At 41.4% G+C, this 18,043-nt stretch overlaps 1 protein-coding gene across 1 annotated transcript in view; it reads left to right on the forward strand.

The window, feature by feature from the left end:
* Positions 1–6: 6 nt before the first annotated feature.
* The window catches only part of LOC144235320 (uncharacterized), a 34,194-nt gene continuing 16,157 nt past the window's right edge, over positions 7–18,043 (forward strand). Inside the window, exons 1-2 of the mRNA XM_077768875.1 lie at positions 7–181; positions 13,307–13,401. Of these exons, the coding sequence (XP_077625001.1) occupies positions 62–181; positions 13,307–13,401 (215 nt within the window). The 5' untranslated portion in view covers positions 7–61. The remainder of the gene's footprint in view (positions 182–13,306; positions 13,402–18,043) is intronic.

The following is an 18,043-nucleotide window of genomic DNA, read 5'->3' on the forward strand; positions in this document are numbered from 1 at the left end:
GGCCGGGGCCCGCCTCTCGACCGTTTTCGCTTTCGCTTTCCTGCCGCGGTCGTTGAGGAAAATGAAAGTGACCGTGGCCGTGGCCCGGCCTGGCGCAGCTGCCGTCGGGGCGAGGGGCGCACAAAACGCCGGCGTTCGGCGAGGAAGCTGGGAGCTGGAGCCGCTGCCCGCGCCAGACGAGGTAAGGGCAGCCCCTTGGCGGCCGCCTCGCGGGCTCCTCCTTGCGGACCCGGCGGGCGGGACGCCAGGCGGCCCTGTGACTCGCGGGCCGGTTTTGCGAGGGGCTCCCGCCGCGGGGCCGGGGCGGCTAAGACGGCGCCCCGCCGGGGCCTCCAGGCCCGGCCGAAGACCACCTGGGGGAGCTTAGAGCAGCGTGCCTAGGATCTGACCGCCTGGGGCCGAGGTCGCACTCGGCAAGACAGGCCACGGTTCCCATCGCACGTTTCCTTTTTGTACGACGCCACCCTTCCCCCACCCCCGACCAGGGTTCAGTGAAAATCGAGGTGGGGGTTGTATAAAATGCTAAGCAGAGTGCCTCACCTGAGTTCAGCAGGGAGGAACTCATAATTTGCCTTCTTACGTGTTAGACTCCTCTTCTCCCCTCAGCTCCACTCCTGTAGTTTGCCTTTCTACGTTTTACAGATGGGGTGCACTTACGCGCACCTGGGGTGCCTTCCAACTGTTCCCTGAATTGGCAAGCTTGCAGCTCGCCTCCCTTGGTCGTAGGCATGGACATCAGCTAGGGCAGGCTGTCACCCCTCCCCAAAGCCTTGTCCGTGAGAAGACAGGGGCTCACTCCAACCCTGGGGCTGGCGAAAATGGTCAGGGATGGGTGCACTCAGGGACTGAGTCCTTCCCACGTCAGGAAACTTCCTGTCCACTGCACCTGCCCCGAGAAGGGTGCAAGATGAATGCTCTGGTCCCGTTAACGCTAACTCTGTCGTGATATGCTGGAACTGGGCTCCACTTCAGGGCTCTGGACACAACCACTGGCAAGATGGGGGGCGGGGTGGGGGCGCGATGTGTAATGTCCCTAGAGGTAAGTGAAAAAAGCAAGACAAAAGAAGGAATATATATAGTGTGTGTGTGTGTGTGTGTGTGTGTGTGTGTCCCAGAAAGCCAGTTATGTGGGACAAGCATACACTGTAGAAGGCACTAAGTGTTGAAAGGAAAGTAGCTTACTTGACTTATATTTGAGTGATGACAGTTTTTGTATCCAATACCAATAACCCCCTTTTAATAATCAGTGTTTGCCTCCATAAAAATGAATTCAGCCTAATCACATGGATCTTATCATAAGGCCCGTTACTAAAACAAAACTTGATCTTTTTTTTTTAATTTTTTAAATGTTTTATTTATTTCTAGGAGAGAGAGAGAGAGAGAGAGAGACAGTGTGAGCAGGGGAGGGTCAGAGAGAGAGGGAGATACAGACTCTGAAACAGGCTCCAGGCTCTGAGCTGGCAGTCAGCGCATAGCCCCACGCGGGGCTCGAACCCACAAACCGTGAGATCATGACTTAAGTGAAAGTCGGACGCTTAACCAACTAACCCACCCAGGTGCCCCAAAACTTGAATGAGCTTAACTTTGGAAATAGCCATGCAGATTTGACAAAGGATAACATAAGATCTTGACTTAAAACATGGAGGTCCTCCTCTGCCCTGCTTCAGGGCAGTGTGGAGTATTCATTGCTTTTAGAAAACACTGCCTTTATCATGAGCCAAAAAATCAGATTCTTTGATTCAATCAGCTATTCCTTTTCTTCTGAGCTCCATAATGCCCTGTTCTCTCCCGCCTGTTAACTAAACTTCAGCTGGTGATGGCTGGTTCTGTCCCTTTGCTCCCCTATCTCCTGTCTGCAGGGGGAGGAGGTGGTATAGTGGAGACACCATCCACTGCATTTCTACCACCCTGTGTTCTTGCTTCACTGAAAACTGAGTTACTCAGCTGGAGACCAGGCAAGCCTCTGCCTTTCCCGATAGCTTCTTTTCTCCCTAGCTCTATGATTCATTGATTTAGCCTCCAACATGTGATGGACTTTCTTAAATTTTTCACTAAAAAGTAATGCCCGGGATTTTATTTTCCTTAGTATCTCAGGTCTCCCAAATTTAATTGCTCATATACCTTAGTTCATGGCATACTATAATCCTTGACCCATTCAGAGTCTCTCTTTCATTTTATTTTATTTTGTTATTTCTTCCCTTTATACTCCATTTGTCTCTCCACACCCTCCTGCCCATGCGCAGACAATCAGGCAGTCATGCCGCATACTTGTTCGTTCTTCCAAACCACCTTTCATTATATCATCTTAGAACATGTGTATCTTTGCAACATATGTCATGTTTCGCTTTTGTTGCACTTAACTAAATAAATACTATCATGCTATAAATCTCATACTATTTCTTTTTTCCCTTTTACATTGTTTTTGAGTCAAACCATATTGCTGTATGGAAGTCTAATTCATTACTCCTGGTTGTTGCATAGTTTTGTATGAAAAGTATACACCACGAGTACTTAACAGCCTCCTGGGAAGAGACATTGGTGGCCTGTAAATCCTTGCTTGCACGAACAGTTCTGCACCAGATGTCCTTTTGAGTATCTTCCTATGGCCTTGTGCAAGAATTTTTTTGATACATAGATATGAGACTCTTGGTTCTAGGATACTTGCATGATATCTTTTACTAAAAACTGCTACTTTGTGCTTCGTCCATTTCCACCCACCAGGAATGCATGAAAAGTCACTTTTCCAACAGCTGCTGGTGCTTACTATTATTTAATTTACTAATTTTTGGCAAACTGGTAGGTTAAAGCAGCCCTCCATTTCTAGTTTAACTGAGCATCTCATCATATTGTTTTACCATTTGTGAGCTGCCTATCCATCTAATTTGCCCTTCTTTTCTTTGAGATTTCTGATATTTTTATATATGGGGTTTGCGTTTTGTTCCTTCTTTTTTGTTGTTTTTTTATACTTTTTTAATTTCATTTAAATCCAAGTTAGTTAACATATAGTGTAATAAATGGTTTCAGGAGTAGAATTTAGTGATTTGCCGCTTATATACAACATCCAGTGCTCCCTCCAACAAGTGTCCTCCTTAATGCTCATCCCCCATTTAGCCCATCCCGACACCCAGCACCCCTCCAGCAACCCTCAGTTTGTTCTCTGTATTTAAGAGTCTCTGATGGTTCCCTCTGTATTGGTATCCTTACATGTTAAAATGTTAGTTCTCTGTCAGATGTGGATGTTTTAAGTCTTCCCCTAGTCTTTTTTTTTTTTGTAATTTTTAAAAAATGTTTTATTTATTTCTAGGAGAGAGAGAGAGAGAGAGAGAGAGAGAGAGACAGCATGAGCAGGGGGGGGCCAGAGAGAGAGGGAGACACAGACTGAAACACGCTCCAAGCTCTGAGCTGGCAGTCAGCACAGAGCCCGAGCGGGGCTCGAACCCACGAACCGCGAGATCATGACCTAAGCGAAAGTCGGACGCTTAACCGACTAAGCCACCCAGGTGCCCCAAGTCTTCCCCTAGTCTTGTCTCCCATCTGTTAACCTCACATCTGGTCTCCTTTTTATTATTGACTTTCCTGAGATAATAATTTTTATACCATAAAATTCACCTATTTAAAGTGAATTCATTGGTTTGTAGTACATTTACAGAGTGTGGAACTATCATCATGATCTAATTGTAGAATATTTTTATTAGTCTATTAGCAGTCACTCTCCAGTTGCCCGCAATAAGCCCCTCCCCAGCCCTAGGCAAGCACTCCTCTTCCTGTCTGTACGCATTTGCCTGTTTTGGGACATTTCATATAAATGGGATTCTGTAGTATGTTTTTGTTGTGACTGGCCTCTTTCACTTTGCATGGTGTGTTGTGGGTTTATCCACATTGTAACCTATATCAGTAATTTGTTCCTTTTTATTGCTTAATAATATTCCCTCTCGAGGGTATACTGCTTTTGGTTTATCTGTTTATCCCTGGATGTACACTTAGGTTGTTTTTACTTTTTGGCTGTTATAAATAATTCTTCTGTGAACATTCATGTACAATTTTTGTGTGAACACATATTTTCATTTTTTTGGATATATACCTGTAAGTGGAATGGCAGGATCACATGGTATCTCTATGTTTAAACTTTTGAGGAAGCCCCAAACTTGTTTTCTTTTTTTTCTTTTTAAAATATTTTTAAGTTTACATCCATGTTAGTTAGCACATAGTGCAACAATGATTTCAGAAGTAGATTCCTTAATGCCCCTTCCCCATTTAGCCCCCAAAACCCCTCCAGTAACCCTCTGTTTGTTCTCATATTTAAGAGTCTCTTATGGTCCCAAACTGTTTTCTAAAGTAACTCTTTTACAGTCTTACCAGCAGTGCATGAGGCTTCCACTTTCTTCACATCCTTACCAACACTTGTCTGTCATTTTGATTATAGCCATCTTAGGAGGTATGAAGTTGTAGTTCATTGTGGTTTTGATTTATGCTTCCCTGATGGTTAATGATTTTGAACATATTTTCATGTACTTATAACCACTTGTATATCTATATCTTCTTTGGAGAAATATCTATTCAGATCTATTTTTTAAATGTGTATTTGTTTGTTTGTTTGTTATTTTATTTACTTATTTGTTTGTTTGTTTGTTTTGGGAGAGAGTGAGAGCAAGTAGGAGAGGCAAAGAGAGAGATGGGGAGAGAAAGAATCCCAAGCAGGCTCTGAACCATCAGGTCAGAGCTCGATGTGGGGCTTGAACTCACAAACCATGAAATCATGACCTGAGCCAAAATCAGGAGTCAGTTGCTCAACCAAATGAGCCACCTAGGTGCCCCTATTCAGATCTATTTTAAAAGTTGGATTATTTGTCTTTTATCATTGAATTGTAACAGTTCTTTCTATACTCTTGATACATATCCTTTATCAGTTGTATCAGTTGCAAATAGTTTCCCCCACTGGTGAGTTGTCTTTTCACTTTCTTGATGGTGTTCGGTTTTGTTGATGACCAACTGATCAATCTTCTCTCTTACCTTTCGTGTTTTTGGGGTTATATCTAAGAAATTCTCACCTAACTCAAAGCTGTAAGGAGTCACTTCTATGTTTTCATCTAAGGCCTTTATAGTTTCAGCTTTTACATTTAGGTCCATTGTCTACCTTTTTTTTTTAACATAAATATTTAAACTGTGTAGTCACATTCATCATCTTTCTTCTTTTAGCTTGTGCTATTTGCATCTTATTTAAGAAATCCTTACCTACCCAAAGATCAAAAATTTTTTCTATAATTTCTCCTGTGAACTTACTGTTTATTCTTCTGCGTTTACATCTTTAATCCAATTGGATTTTGTTTTTATTATGGCTGTGTAATATATCTTAATATCTACCTTTTTGTTCTTTTTCAAACTTTTCTTAGCTCGTCATGGATTTGTTCTTTCTTAAAATCTGTCTGTAAAGTTCACAGAAGTCTTTCTGATGTTTTTATTGGAAATTAATTGAAGTCATAGGTTCATCTGTAAAGAATTGATACCTTTTAATGTCATGCCATCTCCTCATGAGTATGGTCTATCTCTCCATTTATTCATGTTTTCTTTTATGTACTTCAATAGAGTTTTTCAAAATTTCTCCACAAGTCTCATATACATTCTTTATTAAGATAATTCATAGAGGGGTGCCTGGGTGATTCAGTCAGTTGAGCATCCAACTCTTGATTTCAGCTCAGGTCATAATCCCAGGATCGTGGGATTGAGCCCCATGTCAGGTTGCATACTGAACATGGAGCCTGCTTAAGATTCCATCTCTCTCCCTCTGCCAGTTCACCTGCTCCTGCTCTCTTACTCTCTCTTAAAAACAAATCCTAGATTCAATAATATTACTATTATGAGTGGTTTCTTATTTTGTCAGATTGTTATAGGTTATACTGTTACATATTTTCACACATACACACTCCCTCTCTCTCACTTCTCTCTCTCTCTGTCTCTGTCTCTCTCTCTCTTTGGTTGATTACTGTTGGTGTGGAGAAGTGTTGGTCTCATACCCAACTACTTTTTGAATTCCTATTAATTCTAATAGGTTTTCTGTGGATTCTCTTGAGAGTCCTATGTGAAATAATCATACCAGTTGCAAACACTGACAACTTTGGTCTTGTTCCTTCCAATTTTATACTTGGTTTTACTTTTTATTTGGCTTTTACTTTTTATAGTGGCTACTTATTCTATAATTCTATTCCATGTTGGTGGGAATAGCTGACATTCTTGTCTTGTTCCATTTCTTAAAGAAAATACATATAGTTTCTCTATTAAGTATGACGTTAGCTATAGGTTTGTATCCCTTTCTTTAGGATGTGGGATACCAAGGAAAATTGATAAAATCCATGCATTACTCTCAAATGAAAAATTTTGTAACAAAATGCATCATTTATGGTGGCTAAAGTAATGAATAATCAAGTTAGGAAGGGGGAGGACAGGGGCTTAGTCTCCTAAATCTGTTTTGTTTTGCTTTGTTTTGTTTAAGGTTATTTATTTTTTAGTAATCTCTGTACCCAGCGTGGTGCTCGAACTCACAAACCCAACGTCAAGAGTTGAGTGCTCCTCCACCTAAGCCAGTGAGGTACCCCTTGTTTTTCGTTTTTGTTTTTAACACGAATTAGCATTGAACTTTGTCAAGTGCTCTCTCTGTGTCTGGTGAGATAATTATCTGATCCTGCCCATCCCAATTATGTATTATTAGGGTGTATAATCTTAGCTATTGTAACAGCCCCAACATTTGAATGATGCAAACCAGTAATGCTATATATTTATCACTCACGACACAGTCCAGGAGTGTTCGTGAGATAGTAGGTTCCCCTTCACTTCGTTGTTCAGGAACCCAGGCTCCTTCTAGCCAGATGCTTCCCCATCTGCTAGGATCTGAGTCCTTCAGGGGGTTCTCCATGATGGCAAGAGAAGACACATAGCACTGCTCACGTTCCATTGGCAAGGACTAGTCACATGGTCCCACATATTGTAAGGTGGCTGGGAAGTTTAATGGTATTCCCAGGAGGCAAGGGGGAACAGAGAGATGGAGAGCAGTAGTAACTTCTTCCATAATCCATTAATGTAGTGAATTACATTGAGAGATTTTTCTGACTTTGAACCATTTTTTATTACTTTATTATGATATAGTCTTAATATGTTTAGATTGGGTTAGGTAATATTTTATTTGGGTGTTTGGCATCCATGTTTATAAGTGAAACTGGCCTGCATTTTTCTTTTTATGAACAGTCCATATTCCAAATTTTAAAATTATAGTAACTTTCAGTTGGGAGAGGTTTCCTCTTTTTCGTTTATTTTCCAGAGTAACACATTTAAGGAAAGATTGTCTGTTCTTTGAAAGGTAATAGAATGCTCTTGTAAAAACTTGTGGCCTTGAAACTTTATGGGGAAGAAGTTTTTTAAATTACTTTGGTTTTGGAGTGCCTGAGTGGCTCAGTCAACTAAGTATCTGGCTCTTGATCTCAGCTCAGGTCTTGATCTCAGGGTCATGAGTTCTAGCCTCATGTTGGGCTCTGTGCTGGGCATGAAACCTACTTAATAAGATAAAATAAGATAACTTCAGCTTCTTAAATGGCTTTTCACATTTTTATGCCAATTTTGGAATTTTTTTCTAGAAATTTATTGATTTCATCTTTGTTTTCAAAATGTGTTTCATATAGTTATTTATAGTTATATAGCTATTTATAGTTATATAGAACAATACAGTTATATTGTTTTTTTAATAAGTTTTTAAATGTCTGTGGTATTTGTCATTTCCTTTTTTTCTGTAGTCTTTTTTTGCCCATCTTCTGTCACTTACTCTTGTTCTGTCTCCCTGTGTTCAAAGAAATACTTTGACTCAGAACACTGAGTCATGATATATAGAATTGTTGAATCACTGGATTCAGTACACCTGAAACAAATATAAAAGTGTATGTTAACCGTACTGAAATTAAAATTTTAAACTTTATTTAAAAACAAATTAAAATTCAAAAAGCCCCACAAAGAAATATTTTGGATTTTATTAATCACCTTTATTTTTTGTCCTGTATATCTTCTATTTCACTGATTCTGCCCTTATATTTATTATTTCATTTCTTCTTGTTTCTTTGGTTACATGCTATTTGTAATAGATTCAATGTAGATACTTGTAAAGTGAGATAGGAAAACCTACTCTGTCTCCTATAATTGCATTCATTCTATAGGCAACCACCATTACCAAATTGGTGTCTTTCTGGTTATACATTTTTCTCTGCTTATACATTTGTTACAGTTTTTCTAAACTTTGTGCATCCTGGGCCTCTTTCTCGGGTGTACACACACATACACACATCCATTAAAATGGTATATCATAATTTATTTATCTGTTTTCCAACTAATAGGAAATAAATTTGAAACTCTTAGTTTTTTAATAGTGGGATTTAATTGGTGTGCAAGTAAAACCTTGGTTTGTGAGCATAATTCATTCCAGAAACATGCTTGTAATCCAAAGCACTTGTATATAAAAGCAAACTTCAAGAACCATTGGCTCAGTTGTGATCAGGTGACATTTGGTGTCAGGTACTACTCATATTGCAAGACATCACTTGTTTATCAAGGTAAATTTTTTAGAATTATTTGCTTGTCTTGCAGAACACTGGCAAAACAAGTTACTCACAATCCAAGGTTTTACTATATATTTATTTTGGGCCTTATTTCTGCCATCTTGTTTTGCCAAATATTTATCATGAGTTCTTCCTTTTCTTTTTTTCTTATGACTTTTTCTGGATTAATCACGGTGTCTGTTTCCATTCCTTCCTTTCTTCTTTTTTTTTTAAGTTTATTTATTTATTTTCAGAGAGAGAGAGAGAGAGAGAGTAGTCATGCAGAGAGAGAGAAAGGGAGAGAGAGAATCACAAGCAGGCTCCATGCTGTCAGCACAGAGCCCAGTGTGGGGCTCCATCCTTTGAATGGTGAAATCATGACCTGATCCAGAATCAAGAGTCAAACAGACAGACACAGAACTGACTGAGCCACCCAGGCAACCCTCTTCCTTCTTTTTGTCTAGTGACTTGGAATTCTGTATCTTACAAGTAGCCCTCTTTAATATCTTGAGCATGGACAAATCTATATTTTCCTATAAATATAAAAAATTAATCAGAATCCCTAACATCTTACCAAACATAAGAAACTTTTTAGTATGTTTTTAATTCTCTTCTCTTCCCCTACTTTCCTTCATAGGCACAAACACACATTAAGTGTCTGCCCAGGAATTACTGAAATAATCTGGAATAAACTTCCTACTGTTATTAATTCTCCATACTTCAGAATATACTTTTCTTTTTTCTGTTTTAGGAGTCTTTTGTTAACAATTGCATTAATCTGTAACAGTTGCATTAAACTGCATTTGTGCAGTTGCCCTGTCAAATCAGGATAGGAAGGTTCACACATATGTTTCTTTTAGAGGTTTCATTGACTTCCTGAATATTTATAGTGATTGGTGTCTCATGAGTAATGCTTCTCTGGCTTCCTTATTTCTCAAAAGTCTACTTTGGAATCCATGCTATTCTGATCCTCATTTGACCTTTGCTGGCACAAAAACATTCTGAAGTATTTGCAAATGCTAGTCGTTTCCTCATATTTTAGTTAGTTTACTTTAGCTTGGTTAAACCAAGAGCAATATCAGTTTGTTTAAACTTACCACTAACTGAAGGTTCGTGTAATGGCCCTGTCCCAGGGTCAGAGACTGGCTAGAGGAATATGAAAATCACTTTGAAAATTCAGCTGCTGAATATCTTATACTAAGACGCTTAATGTTTTAACATTTGTGTTTATAATACTTAACTATTTGAGGGTGGAGTAAAATGGGCAGTCTCACATTAAAATTGTGGTGAAACTACTTTGGATGGTGTTTATCAAAGCTTTGTTTTTATAGTTTTTATTTTTTTAAAGATTTTATCTTTAAGTAATCTCTCCACCCAACGTGCGGTTCGAACTCACAGCCCCGAGATCAAGAGTCACTTCCTCTTCCGACTAAGCCAGCCAGGTGCTCCTATCAAAAGCTTTTTAAAGCGCCCATATCTTTTATTGCAATAATTCTACTTCTAGGACTATATCCTAAGACATGTTTCCTATGAGAGCTGATGTCAGGTAGTGCCGGGTAATTCTAGGTGGCACACATCTGTGGCATTGTCTCACATGATTCACATAGTGAGAAAATTCTTCTCCTGTCAATTCCTTTTCAGTCTTCTGATCAAGGAAGGGAGAGAGCTGTCAGTTTGGTGCTAGTATGTCTTTAACACCTCTCTACACCTTTTCAATCTCCCTTTTGATATAAAAGAATGAGCAAAAGGAGAGCAATATCTTAACTATATTTTCACAAAGGTTTTTGATTTTCCATTGTGTTTGTCTTTAAGATTGCCTCTCTTTATGGCATAAGATGCTCCATTTATAATAGCAAATAAGACTCATTAATTTAGGGCCAGGAATGAATTAATTTAAAGAGAAATGTTAAGTATAGTTCATATGGTATTTAATTTTGGTGAAATAGTTATGGTGATATACGGATGACTAAACATGCAAAACATGACACTAAAGATTAATCAGAGCCTCAGATACAGATTTTAAATGGAGTGTCCTTACATAGGAAGCTGTTCCTCTCAATGAGACTTCTGCTATCAGAAAATTAGAAACCAGGTGGCTCAGTTGGTTGAGCGTTTGGTCTTGATTTTGGCTCAGGTCATGATCCTAGGGTTGTGGAATCAAGCCCCACATCAAGCTGGGTTGGAGATGCATATATTTAAATTTGGATGCCTCCTTTCCAGGATCATGAAAGCTCTGTTGGGAAGACAAAAAAATGTTCACTGCAAGGCCTAATGCTTGGCAGGAACAATTGCTACCTTTTGCCTTGGAGAAATTCCTAGCAAGCTGCAGAGCTTGTTTCTGGAAACCCCTGGATTCCTTTGTGGGAATGTGGTTGGCAGGTCCCTGTTGAGTAACTGGATGATGTCTCTTTCTGAGAGTGGTCTTACTGCCCTAGTACAGGCTTCCTCCTTCTACAAAGAGTGCTAGGCTCTGGCCAGGGCCAGCCAGCCGGGTCTCAAGCCTAAAGGAAGCCTATTGCGGCGTTCCAGTAACATCTACCAGGTTGTAGCCACACCTTTGACTGGCCAAGATGCCCCTTCTCCTGGGGTCCTTCAACTCCTCTCCACCCCCACTGCCATCACTGCTGTGATTGAAACTGTCACAACTCTTGTCTGGATAACACAGTGACCTCCAAATGGTCCTTAGTTCCTGTTACCTCTTGACTATTTTGTCACAGAAGCCAGTGTGTGATAGTCTCCTATTGCTGCTGTAACAGATTACCACAAAGCCTGAAGGTCAAAGTCCTAAAAATCAAAGTTTCATTAGGGCTGTGTTCCTTTTGGAGGCTCTGGAGGAAAATCATTTTGTTGCCTCTTCCAGCTTTTTTTTTTTTTAATTTTTTTAAATGTTTATTTATCTTTGAGAGACAGACAGAGTGTGAGCGGGAGAGGAGCAGAGAGAGAGGGAAACACAGACTCCGAAGCAGGCTCCAGGCTCTGAGCTGTCAGCACAGAGCCTGATGCGGGGCTCGAATCCAGGAACTGCGAGATCATGACCTGAGCTGAAGTCGGACGCTTAACCAACTGAGCCACCTGGGCGCCCCTGCCTCTTCCAGCTTCTTGAGGCCTCCTGCATTCCTTGGCTCATGCCCCCTTCTTCCATCTTTCAAACCAACTAGCCTTTCTCAAGCTGTACTGCTCTGACGCTCCTCTTCTGTAGTCACATGTCTGCCTGCCTCCCTCGTGTAAGGATACCTGTGATTACATTGGATGCATTCATAGTCCTGGATCATCTTCTCATCTCAAGAACCTTAATTTATCACATTCCGTGGTGTCCCTTTTGCCATGTTAGGGAATATATTCACAACTTCCAGAGACTCAGACATCAACATCTTTGGAAGGGCCATTATTCAGCCTACCACGTAGTGGTGTTTTAAAAACACACACACATCCAATCCCATTGCTCCTCTGCCTAAAATTCTCAGAGGATGAGAGCCTGTCAGGGCTGGAGGTGCTGTACAAGGGCTGCCCACACCCCTTCTCTGCCTCCCCCTACCTCCTCTCTCCCTACCCAGCCTCTGGCTTGCTGTCTGTGTTCCAGCCTTTGCACAGAGTATGTTTTTTACCCCACACACCATTCCAGGCGTTTCCGAGGCTTCAGACAAGGTCAGGCCTCCTTAGGATGCTCATAGTAACTTGTACCTTTCTGCTGTCACACTTACCACAGATTGTTATACCTTTGCATTTATTTCAGTGATCGTTTGATTAATATATGCTTCTGCTATGTGAGTAAGTGCTCTGTACCAGCAGGGACTATGCCTATGTTGGATTCCAGCACAATGTCCGCCTTATGGTAGATGGTTAATAAGTACGTAGGGATGAATGAATAAGTGAATGCATATCAACGGTTGTGTCATCACCCTCTGTCCCTTTCCCCTGCTGCTTCTTCTGCACAGCATTTATTGTTCCTTTTCTATCACTTCCCTCCACAAAAATGGAAGCCCACCTTAGCAGGGCTTTGTCTTTTGAGTTCACTCCCGGTCCTAGAGCAGTGTCTGGTCCATAACAGGCAATTGATAAATCAGGGATGAATGATATGCAGGATTCTCAGAACCTCTCTCAGAGTTTTCATACCTGAGCCCCCTTTGAAACTGGCCGTTATCAAGTTCTTCATTTCAATTATTCATATGCTAACTCAGTAATCAGGCAAAGCAGCAGAGACCTTTAAAATATTCAGTTTTTTAAAAAGTTATTTTGAGAAATAGCGAGCACTCCTGTGAGCAAGGTAGGGACAGACAAAGGGAGAGACAGAATCCCAAGCAGGGTCTGTGCTATCAGCTCAGAGCCAGACGGATGAACTGTGAGATCATGACCTGAACTGAAATCAAGAGTCAGACAGTTAACAGACCGAGCCACCCAGGCGCCCCTAAAACATTCAGTTTTTGTGAGGATTAAATGAGTTGCTAAATGTGAATCATTTGGAACAGTGTCTGGTGAGCCCTGTGTAAGTTTGCTTGTTGTTGCTGTTAGATGCTTGAGTCCATGATGGTTTAGAATTTTTACTACGTCTATCGTGACTCTATGGTGGGATGCCAAACACAGAACTGAGTGGGTTCTTCTGGTCCTGCGCCTGGTGGATCCAGCTGTTGCAGCTGCCTCTGGACAGGCCAGGGACGGGAGTGGGGGAGGGCAGTTGGTGGGCACTGCAGGTGGATGATTTGGTCCATGACTTGTGCTTTTTCCTGTTTTGCCTGCAGATGGCAGCACGCCCTGGACTTCCCTGCCCCGCAAGCAGCCCTGAGGCTGGACAGCAGGAAAACAAGAAAATGGACTCCCCTCTGCAGCCTGCAATGTGAGCAGTTGTGTAGGGATTGTGTATGTTCTATTTTGACCCCATTCGCCTGTTACAGATAATAATTCCAAGTTTCCTATTTGAGAATAAGTGTACTTTCTGTCCATAAGGCTAAGTTTAGTGCACCACTTCTTGCCATTGTGATGAGGTCTAGGAAAGACTCTTCCTGATTTTCAGCACCTGCTTGGTTCAATGATGTTCTTTCCTGACTCATAAACCCTTTAGGGCCCTGCCTGACAGGGACTCTGCGACATCTTCCTTCAGTGTCAATAGTCTTTCTTTGCAATGACCTTGATGATCCCTGTCCTTCATCCCACCCTCTGCCTGCTTTGCCCCAAGCCTCTGTGTGTCAGGCACTGTGCTGTGCAGTAGAGGATGAATCATATTTGTGCTTGTAGACCAGGAAAAGGAATAAAGTAGAAGTAATGGAAAACAAAATTAGGATCCCTGAATAACCTCACTCTCTAAATGTACCATCCTAACTTCACATAATCCTATTTTTCTTTCTTATTTCTTTTAACGAATTATTGGCACACTAGCAAAATTTGCCTTTTTTACCATTTGCCTTATGTGAATCTTTGTGTGCGTGATTCTGTGGACCATTTGATGCAAGGTAGTTTTGTGGTTCATTTGAGGGGCCTGGAACCTCCGTAAGTCAGACAAGTGGGAAGCGTTTTCCTCTATGCGCAGAAGGTCTTGTGACCCATCTGAGGGTGCGCACACTGACGACGCTGAGCGCCCTGAGTGTGACCCTGTTTCAGCTTAGCTCTGATAACCGTACAACCCATAGCTAAAGTGTCGCCCGTGTCAGTTATGTTATAAGCCAGGCCACTCATAAGTGCCTCCTGATATCAGAGCATTCTACAATGCTGCAGTTAAAACTGTGAAAGACGAGCTGTCCTTTGTCCCGGGGGCACCTTCCTGAACACGACTTCGGGCACTTCTTCTCTAGCCCCTCAGCACAAAGAGCCTCGAGGACACATTCACTGTGGATGTTTCAAACCAATAGACTGACAGCAGTCACTTTCACAAGCAACAGTCACTAGCCTGTGACTGTGAGATAGTTTTTCCTTGTCCTTTTTTTTTTTTCTGAACAGCTTTACTGAGCCATAATTCTCACACCATACAATTCATCCATTTAAAATGTATGATTGAAGGGCGCCTGGGTGGCTCAGTCAGTCAAGCATCTGACTTCAGCTCAGGTCATGATCTCACAGTCTGAGAGTTCGAGCCCCACATTGGGCTCTCTGCTGTCAGGACAGAGCCTGCCTCGGACCCTCTGTCTCCCTCTCTCCCTGTCCCTCCCCCACTCGTGTGCATTCTCTCTATCTTTCTCAAAAATAAACAAAAGAAACATGTATGATTGAATGGCTTTTAATATATTCATAGTCATACATCCATCACCAGAGTCAATTTTAGAACATTTTCATTACCCCAAAAGAAACTCTGTACCCCTAAATTGTCACCCACCTCCACTCTCCCCATTTCCCTAGCTGCTGGCAACCACTCATCTACTTTCTGTTTCTAGGTGTCCTATACTGGGCATTGTAGAAATAGAGCCACCCACCTGTGCTTTTCTGCATCTGGCTTCTTTTACTTCGCACAGTGTTCTCATAGTCCCTCCAGGTCACAGCATGTGTCAGTGCTCCATTCCTTTTTATTGCCAAGTAATATTCCATTGCATGGCTATACTGCCTCTGAATATTCATTCATCCTTTGACGGACTTTTGGGTCGATTTCCATTTTGGCTATTGTGAACAATGCTGTGAGTGTTTTGGAGTATGGGATTTTGTGTGGGCCATGATTGTGTTTTGTGACTCTATAAGCTGTAATGAACAACTCCAGTTTTTAAAGATTTAAGAGACGAATAGAACTATGTCGATGTTGTTTGAAATTTAAAGGGATAATTTTTTGTGTGTGTAAATGTACACTGCCATTCACAGAGATTAACTATATAACACAAGGTTAAAATCAAAAGGTATCTAGATCTAATTCTCCATATCAATTGAGTTTTCTTAGTGCTGTGTTTTGCTATTCTTGTTTAAAGAACAATAGGCTGAGGCACCTGGGTGGCTCAGTTGGTTAAGCATCAACTCTTGATTTCAGTTCGTTTCATGATCTCATGGTTCATGGGTTTAAGCCCCACATCTAGTTCTGCACTGACAGCGTGAAACCTCCTTGGGATTCTCTCTCTCCCTCTCTCTCTCTCCCCTTCCCCCACTCTCTATCTCCCTGTCTCTCTCTCAAAGTAAATAAATACAGTTTAAAAAAAAATAAAAAGAAAATATATATTGGTCCTGAGGTCTCACTTGAAGTGATATGGAGAGTCTGGGTGGAGGGTGGTACAAGGATTTTTTCTGGGTGTGTTTGGCTGCTGGATGGTTGAGGTGGAGGCAGGGACCAGAGAGAGGAATGAGGCGGGAGGAGAATCTGGGATGATGTGTAACACCCACCTGCCCTTGGCCCAGCTTCCCCGGCCCACCCTCATGGCCGCAGGGCACTGACTGGTAATACTTAGTGTGGCTATTGCTTGTTATCTGGGTGATTATGTGAGTACCTCCGTGTCCAGTTCCACTCTGCTTCTGACTCACAAAGTTCTGGTGTTGGGCTGTTGGTTTTTAGTAAAAGCAGGTGTTAGAAGAATGTATTAAAGGACGAATCAAGCCCCTAAGGGACTTTGATAGATGCAGTACTAAAAACATTTCCGGGCTGTTTTTTGTTGTTATGTGTTTTTTTTTTTAACAGCACTTAACAGTTTTCAGTTTAACTGTGTTTTCCTTCCTGAAATCTTTAAGTGAGGCTAGTCTTTGTGATTTATTCTATGCATTGTTTTTAGGGAGTTCCTCTACTTCTCATGTCTGGGTTGAAGTTAGAGAACATTGTATTTTTTCTTTTCACACCAACCATGCCTGCAGGAATAAGAGTGATTTGAGTTTGCCTCCAATTTATTTCCTTATCTCTGTTTTCCTTCTTTCGGGGATGTTTTAACTGAATCGTGACTTCAGGTGAGTCAGCAGGAATTTTTTTATGTATCACTCAATGCATGACAGGAGAGACATCATAAGAGAAAAGATGGTTGCCTTCAAAGATCCCACCTTCTAGTTTGAGAGTCAAAGCTTTGTTCCTGCCTCTTTACAGGCAGTACTGACACCTCCGAGTGCCCAGCTGTGAATGACCAGAGAAGCCCAAGTGAGGGCAGGCTTTGTGAGACCTGCCTCTGAGGCTTTAGTAACCTCAGATGGGAGAGAGAAGGTGGGTAGCAGCTGCAGGGATACAGACGTGACAGGGAACAGGAGTCCGGAGGCTTGGTCATGAGGCTAGTGGACAAGATTTGGGTGGTGGTAGGATTTGACTAACTATCAAGCCAAGTAATTTGACTTTTTAAAGGGGTGCTTGCTTGGCTCAGTCAGTGGAGCATGCAACTCTTGATCTTGGGGTTGTGAGTTTGAGCCCCACATTCGGTGTAGAGATGACTTAAAAAGTAAAATCTTAAAAAAAAAAAAAGAATAGAAAGTAAAGACTNAGCCACCCAGGGGCCCCTGTATTTAGCATTTTCATCCATTGGTGAGTGCTGTTGGTGAGTTTTGAATCTCCTGTGGGTCATGAGTTTCTAGCCCCAACTAGTCTCCTGAGCTGTGGGACGGGAGCCAGTGTCACCCCTCGCGTACACCACCTGTCCTGGCCTGAGCCTCCTGAGGCCAGCACACTAAGCACACATACTCCCCCCTGCGCCTTCCCCCACTCCCTCCTCTTCCGTGATTTCTCTGCCTGATACCCAGGATAGCACTTCTGAGATTCCTGTCTTGACCACCCTGTGTTCAGCACTCTTCCAGCTCACCTCAAATTCCTATTTACCCAGACCAGGTCCTTGACAGATTTCCTAATTGTCCCATTTTTTAAAAATTATTTTTTCTCTGGAATGGTAATATGAAGAGTTTTTATATCTTTTTCTAAGTAGACATGGAGGGTTTTTTTTTAATTAAAATTGTGTTTTCTGATAAGAGAAATGAAACATGTTCATCATCTAGAAAATTAGAAAATACAGAAAAGCCCCAAACAGAATAAAAATAAAAGCCAGAAACTCTCTATGACTACTACTTTATAAACACACAAAATGTAGCCTTGTATGATGACAGACAATGGCTACACTTACAGTGAGTGTAGCATAATGTATAGAGTTTTTGAACCACTAGGTTGTACACTTGAAACTATTGTAATATTGTTTGTCAGCTCTACCTCGATTTAAAAAAAAAAAATACATAGTAAAAAGTGAAATCCCTACCACCTCAAGAAGTAACCTCTATCAACAGTTGAAGTAGCTCCTTCCAGACGTATCTATACAAACATAAACGATACACATAAGTACAGTTTTGTTCATGAAAATTAGATCATGGTATATACTTGTTCAGCAGATGGCTTTTTAAAATAGTGATATACTGTGTATGTCTTTCTGAAATGGTACAAAGAAACCTACTGCCTATGTTTCAAAGGCTACCTGGTATTATCTCACTGCACGGATGCACCATTTTTTCACCTTTCCTCCTGCAGATGAATATGGAGTTTTCCACTGTCATGTGACTGATATGTGAGGCTACTATAAAATCCTCATCCTTATATTTTTATGCATTTGTGCCAGTGTTCC

Source organism: Crocuta crocuta, unplaced genomic scaffold (assembly GCF_008692635.1).
Source record: "Crocuta crocuta isolate KB4526 unplaced genomic scaffold, BGI_CrCroc_1.0 scaffold64, whole genome shotgun sequence".
NCBI classification, from domain to species: Eukaryota; Metazoa; Chordata; class Mammalia; order Carnivora; family Hyaenidae; genus Crocuta; species Crocuta crocuta.